This window comes from Leiobunum rupestre, chromosome 3 (genome assembly GCF_980474605.1).
Source record: "Leiobunum rupestre chromosome 3, qqLeiRupe1.1.hap1, whole genome shotgun sequence".
NCBI classification, from domain to species: Eukaryota; Metazoa; Arthropoda; class Arachnida; order Opiliones; family Sclerosomatidae; genus Leiobunum; species Leiobunum rupestre.
The window spans coordinates 16,256,663-16,262,662 of NC_143386.1; the positions used below are offsets into that span (position 1 = coordinate 16,256,663).

At 35.0% G+C, this 6,000-nt stretch overlaps 1 protein-coding gene across 3 annotated transcripts; it reads right to left on the minus strand.

The window, feature by feature from the left end:
• Positions 1 to 3,399: 3,399 nt before the first annotated feature.
• Positions 3,400 to 5,100, minus strand: LOC149949685 (uncharacterized). 3 transcript variants are annotated; one of them, XM_090169271.1, is made up of 7 exons: positions 4,675 to 5,100; positions 4,513 to 4,623; positions 4,280 to 4,422; positions 4,106 to 4,220; positions 3,844 to 4,000; positions 3,543 to 3,785; positions 3,400 to 3,481 (listed from the first exon to the last, which is right to left on the minus strand). In XM_090169271.1, exons 1-7 carry the CDS (start codon positions 4,733 to 4,735, stop codon positions 3,460 to 3,462), a joined length of 852 nt encoding a protein of 283 aa, XP_090025397.1. In that variant the 5' UTR covers positions 4,736 to 5,100; the 3' UTR covers positions 3,400 to 3,459. The 3 variants fall into 3 exon arrangements, with proteins under 3 accessions (XP_090025397.1, XP_090025396.1, XP_090025395.1); XM_090169270.1 differs by lacking the exon at positions 3,400 to 3,481 and having other exon boundaries at positions 3,491 to 3,785; positions 4,675 to 4,884; positions 4,938 to 5,100; XM_090169269.1 differs by lacking the exon at positions 3,400 to 3,481 and having other exon boundaries at positions 3,491 to 3,785.
• Between the last annotated feature and the right edge of the window lie 900 nt (positions 5,101 to 6,000).

The window sequence follows — 6,000 nt, forward strand, 5'->3', positions numbered from 1 at the left end:
CTCGAATATGATAAAATGACTGATAACCCTGTAGTTAAAGACCCTCTCGAATATGATAAAATATTTGAAGTTCCCGCGGGTTTTTATAAAACTCCGGAAGAACTATTACATGTTATGAACGTCCACAACCAAGAAGAACAAGTTACATTCGCTTATTTAAATTATTCTAATCGAATTAAAGTTAAATTGCAACCGAAAATCAGAGCTGTAATTGGTCCCGATCTATCGATTTTACTAGGTTTTAAGGATAGAAGAGATAATGATTTCACCATTTTAAATTCAATGATAACCCCCTACCCAGTTGATATGAACGCTGGGCTACATTCCTTATTCGTTTATTCAGATCTGGTTGAAAATAGCGTTGTTGGGGATAGTTTAGCACCTCTATTAAGAATCATAAGCGTCGAAGAGAAAGCCGAGTCTAATGGGAAAACGGCTACAAAAATATTTTCACAACCTCATTACCTACCAGTCGTGTGTAATAATATTAAGACTATAGAGATTAATATAACAGATGATTTAGGTGAGCCAATACAGTTTCATAGTGGAAAAGCTCACGTTGTATTACATTTTAAACCCCGTAAAATGTGGACTTCACTATAAACCTTTAATCATTCAGGACACACCCTCATTCTAGCTTAAGAGAGCGAACAGTTAACATCATGAGGTCTGAATATTCGCCTTCAAGAACCGATTATGAAAGTTACTATTTAAACCAGGTTGGTTTCGGTGGAATACCTGTATATAGAGGTTTAGCTGTGCAAAGAGGACATGGACTAGGAAATATATTATCTTCAGCGTTTAGATTCGCGGTACCTTTACTGAAGAAAGGTGCTTCTTACTTGGGGAAAAAACTTTTAAGTACCGGAGGGAAAGTAGCGACCGATGTTGTTAGCGGAGTCCCAATTAAAACAGCGCTTAAATCGCATTCTATTAACGCTGGAAGGGAAACTTTAGCTTCAGTAGCTGATGAAGCCATGAGACTAACATCTTCAGCTACGGATCATATTAAAAGAATGACGGGTTCCGGAAATAAAAAGAAACGAACTCAGTCGAAAAGCGCCATTTCAACAGCAGGCAGGATAGCGAAAGGACGGTTCCCTAATCGTTCCGATATATTCTCATAATGTCCCTTTTACACCCGCACTCAGTTGAGTGTATAAATTCCGAGCTAGATTTGTTTCAAGTACCTATGACACAATCTTCGATTATTGGTGGAGAATGGGTTGAGTATAATCCAATATCAAATATAGTTGATAACGCATCAATTACATTTTCTGTCAACGGTAACTCTGAAACGTATATAGACCTTTCGCAAACTTTGTTGCACGTTCGAGTTAAGGTAACTAAAGGTAATGGTCAACTACCGCAACCCGCGGTTCCAGGTGTTGCGGGTGGGGCCGCCGGAACTCCAGCCGACAATATCGCCCCCGAGAATTTGTTTCTTCATTCGCTTTTTAGGTACGTCCACGTATTTCTTAATGAAAGATCAGTAACACCTTCCAGTCAAAATTACGCTTATAAAAGTATGATACAAACTTTATTAACGTTCGGAGATTCTGCGAAAAAAAGATATTTAACGAGTTCACTTTTCTATCGGGATACGCCTGGGAAGTTCGATTCATTTTTCGATAACGATGGTTTCTCTAAACGAGCGAGTTTAGCGCAAAAAGGGGCGATTGACTTGTTAGGCGTAGTCCATACTGATTTATGTCAACAACCACGCTTTTTATTAAATATGGTTGATTTGAAATTTAAATTCGATAAAAATAGAGCAGCTTTTTGCGTTCACTCCGACGTAAAATGTAAAGTGGAGATTTTATCAGCTTCCCTTTATCTGAGGAAAGTTAAAGTGATACCGGAACTATCGCTCGCTCAAGCCAAGGCGCTACAATATGGAACCGCTAAATATCCTGTAACTCGTTCGGAGTGCACCTCATTTTCTATACCCGCTGGTCTTATGACTAGTGTGCAAGATCATTTATTTACCGGACAAGCACCCTAGAAAGTTGTTATCGGGTTTGTGGAACAAAAAGCGTTTCTAGGAGATTTGAAAAAATCACCGTACAACTTTCAACATTTCGATTTATCAAGCATTGGATTGTACATTGACGGTAGCAGCGTCCCTCATAAGGCGTTATCTCTAAACTTTGAGGAAAATCAATATATTCAAGCGTATTGCAATCTTTTCATTCAAACTAATCAGTGGAACGTAGATGAAGGGAATCAGATAAGTCGGGAAGATTACCCTAACGGAAATTGTTTATTCGCGTACAATTTAACCTCGGATCTTAATAACAACGCTAATCACTTGCATCTTGTAAAAAACAGTAACCTGAGATTAGAATAAAAATTTGCAAAACCGTTACCGGAGACGATTTCCATTCTAATTTACACTGAGTTTCAAAATTTGATTTAAATTGATAAAAATCGAACCGTGATTTTCGATTACAGTAATTAATGGATTCGCTACAGATAACTAAAATTCTTGAAAAAGATTTAAGTACTAAAAGTATATTTCGAGGCGTGTTCGCGGCTGACAAGCTACCTAAATATGTAAAAATATTCCCTTCGCTATTTATTGTAAATACCGATACGAGTGCTGGCTCTGGAGAACACTGGGTTCTAATATATTTTTCTAAACATAAAAATAGTGAATTCATGGATTCCTTTGGAAACCCGCCAGATTATTTTAAATTTAATGACTTTATTGAACGAAACAGTAAAACTGTTAATTTTAATTTTAATCAATTACAGAGTAATTCTAGTAATACGTGTGGAGCATTCTGTATTTATTTTGCTATAAACAGGTGTAAAGGAATAGAAAGATAAAAATGTAAACGATAAAATGATTAAAGAGTTTATGTGCAAAATGTATTGAATAAAATAATTTTTTACAATTTATAGCAATAGCAGTTTTTTATATATACATAAATACAAGCATTCATTATCAATTTTCAATATCTTTATGACCGTGCGCTAATGTACGAACCCCGCAGGGTAGAATATATCTCTTATCATCATTTGGTGATAAACAAAGTTTTCTAGTATTTAAAGTAAATAGCTCATGCTTGAAACTAGCTATACGCATCATCTCGGCTGACATTTTTTCTTTATTAAAAAGACAACGTTCATAGTCTTCGTGGCGGATGACGTTTCTAATAACGTTCATGGCAACGCCCTTACAAACCTTTTTATGGTTTAAAATTGACTCTAAAGATTTCCCCAATCGCAACTCCTTTCCTATCTCTTCTAGACTTAGACTCCCCGTACAATTTAATAGAATAAAGCTTTGGACGAAGTCCTACAAAACTTTGAATTAACTGTGAATTTGTCTCGTCTTTAAAATAGCCGAGAGCTTTTTTATTCTGATTAGAATGAAGGAAATGCGAAAGTGGATAATCAGAGAAGTCAAAGCGGTTTTTATGAACTTCAAAGTCTTTATAAACATCATCCGTCTTAATGTTGTACGTTAAACTGTCTGTAAATATTTTATATATTAGTACTATTTAAATAAAAATAGTGATGCTTTGTTCCCGTACGTATTTTTTATGAATCCATAATGGAACCGATACATGAGCTCCTTGGATAAATCTAGAATGGTGAATCCGGTAAATATAGGCCGGTTAAGAACAATTTTAGCTCTCTTCTTATGAGCGCCGGCTAACTCTTCATTAAAGATGGTAAAGTGTTCAAACTGCGGGGAACTTGTAACTTTTAACATTCTTTCTGGTTTATGAATCAACTCGAAATTTATATGCTTCCGTAAATTTTCCATTGTTTTTCTAAAGAATTAAATGAAGTAAGGGAAAAAACAGCAATAAATTATTTAAATTGATTGACCCGAAAACAGAGTTAACCATAAGTTTCCAGAAATTCTTTTCAAATGAGCTCTTGGATAATTTCCTCTGTTCAGTGTTGAATCTAACATATTTTTCTAACCATTTTCCTTGAGTGAAGGTTAGAGCTCGATGAACCTTGGTTATTTTCAAACCTAATTCTACATAATGTTTTAAATTGCGGTAATGTACTATGTATTTCTCTTTATTATTCAAATTAGGAAGAAGTTTTGGTAGACTTTGATTCTCCTTAATATTTAATTTACCTAAGATATCTTTGGAGTATGGAGATAGCATATCATGTGTAATAACTTTAGATTCCGCCGCTACTGGGAGATCGTTATGTAAGTCATGCAACTCTGGAGGATATTCAAGATCCACCTGCAAAGGAAACAATTCTTTAAAAATATAATTCCATAATTATAACACTTGTTATTTACCTCTAAAATGTACCCGTTTTTAACGTTATTGGGAATACTCAGAATATTTTCACAGAGTGTTTGCAAATCATCCTCCTGAACCCATTGGAAGTCGCCTAGCGGTAGTGGTTCACACATAACAGCACCGTACAAATTATTCGCATCTTCAATTAAGTTAAATTAAGTTAATTAATATAATTAAAATTAAAATAATTAAAATTAAAAAAATTATTTTTTTTTTAAATGTAAATTACCTAAATAGCATATATAACTGCTCTCTTTAGACGAATCATATGTGTCGGGCATATATTTGTTATTCGCTTCAGAATAACGAGTTGAGATCATTGAAACACCGCCTCGAATTCCTAAAAATTCAATGTAAATACAATAATATTTAAAATATCAAAAAGCGTTACCCTTTTCAATAAATAAGTGTTGATCTATATCAAGTATGAGATCGAGGCGAACATCGGTCATCTTCAAAGCTGCTTGCCAGGCTAAACCTGGTGCGGTGTAAGCGTGAGCGGGATCTAATTTATAATGAGTTATAGATAATGTTCTAAAATTTTCAAAAACGTCGGCTAAGAGCAACGCATCGCTTTTCACATAGAGGTCGGTGTATTCCCCTACGAAAACCGAGGTTAAGAGATTTGAAATATTTATACTATAGTAATTTTACCTAATGTTTGAATATTAAACGCTGTCCAAACATTTTGGGCGTGTAAATAATCAGATTATAAAATATTTTGATTTTTCAATGAACTGAAAAACGCTTCTCTAGGTGGCAGCATCGCCTCGTCAAATTTCTTTTCATCGTCCATATACTCGTACGGGTAGACTCCCTTCCGCAAAAGCAGTTGAACTTTATCACTTTCAAAATATTTCTTAACAATCTGAAATTTACTGGCTCCTTCCAAAACGAGATTAGATACTAGAGCATCGAGGCTATCGCTTAGAAATCGATAAGAGTCTAAAAACCGAAATCTCCCTAAAAATAATAATAAAATTACTGTTAAGGTTAAATTCATAATTAAATATATTTTACCTAGTTTGAGTGAAATATAATTTTCGCTAGTGGAAGGAATACAGTCAAGTGTCTGTTCCTTAAAATGACCAATCTCCTGACATATAAGATGTAAATCGTATCTATGAAGATTTATTATTATTAGGTTTATTTCCTGGTTAATTAACTTAATAAATTCACCTGCTAAGGTTATGAAGGAAAATAGGGATAAATTCTGGAACTTTATTTTGAAGATTACAGAGGTTATGCGCTGGCCCCCTATATTTACCGCTGAAATGACAATGATCTCGAACAGCGGGCATATTTCCCTGATTTAGCTGTTTCTGACAAATGTAGCAATGCCTAGCAGCTTGAAACTGTTTCTCCTCCTCCAGGGTAATAATCATTGGTACATTGGTCTCAATGATTTCCATCAACTCCTTCTCTAATTCCAGAATAGACTCCAGAAATCTTCGAGTTGCATCTTGACCTCGATAGCAATCGGTTCGAACAGGGACACCTATAAGTCTTCTCTTATAATATATCTAAAAGGGAATTTTGCCAAATAACTTACCGTTAGGTCCAACAAGCACCCACGAATACGCGCAGCTGATGTGCATGTTTACTTTGCTGGTATTTAAATCGGGATCTAGATCACATCCTTGAACTCTCGGTAGGATTGCTTCAAACTCGGCGTAAAATACATACTGCATCTAATAATTTCATTTCATTAAGAGTT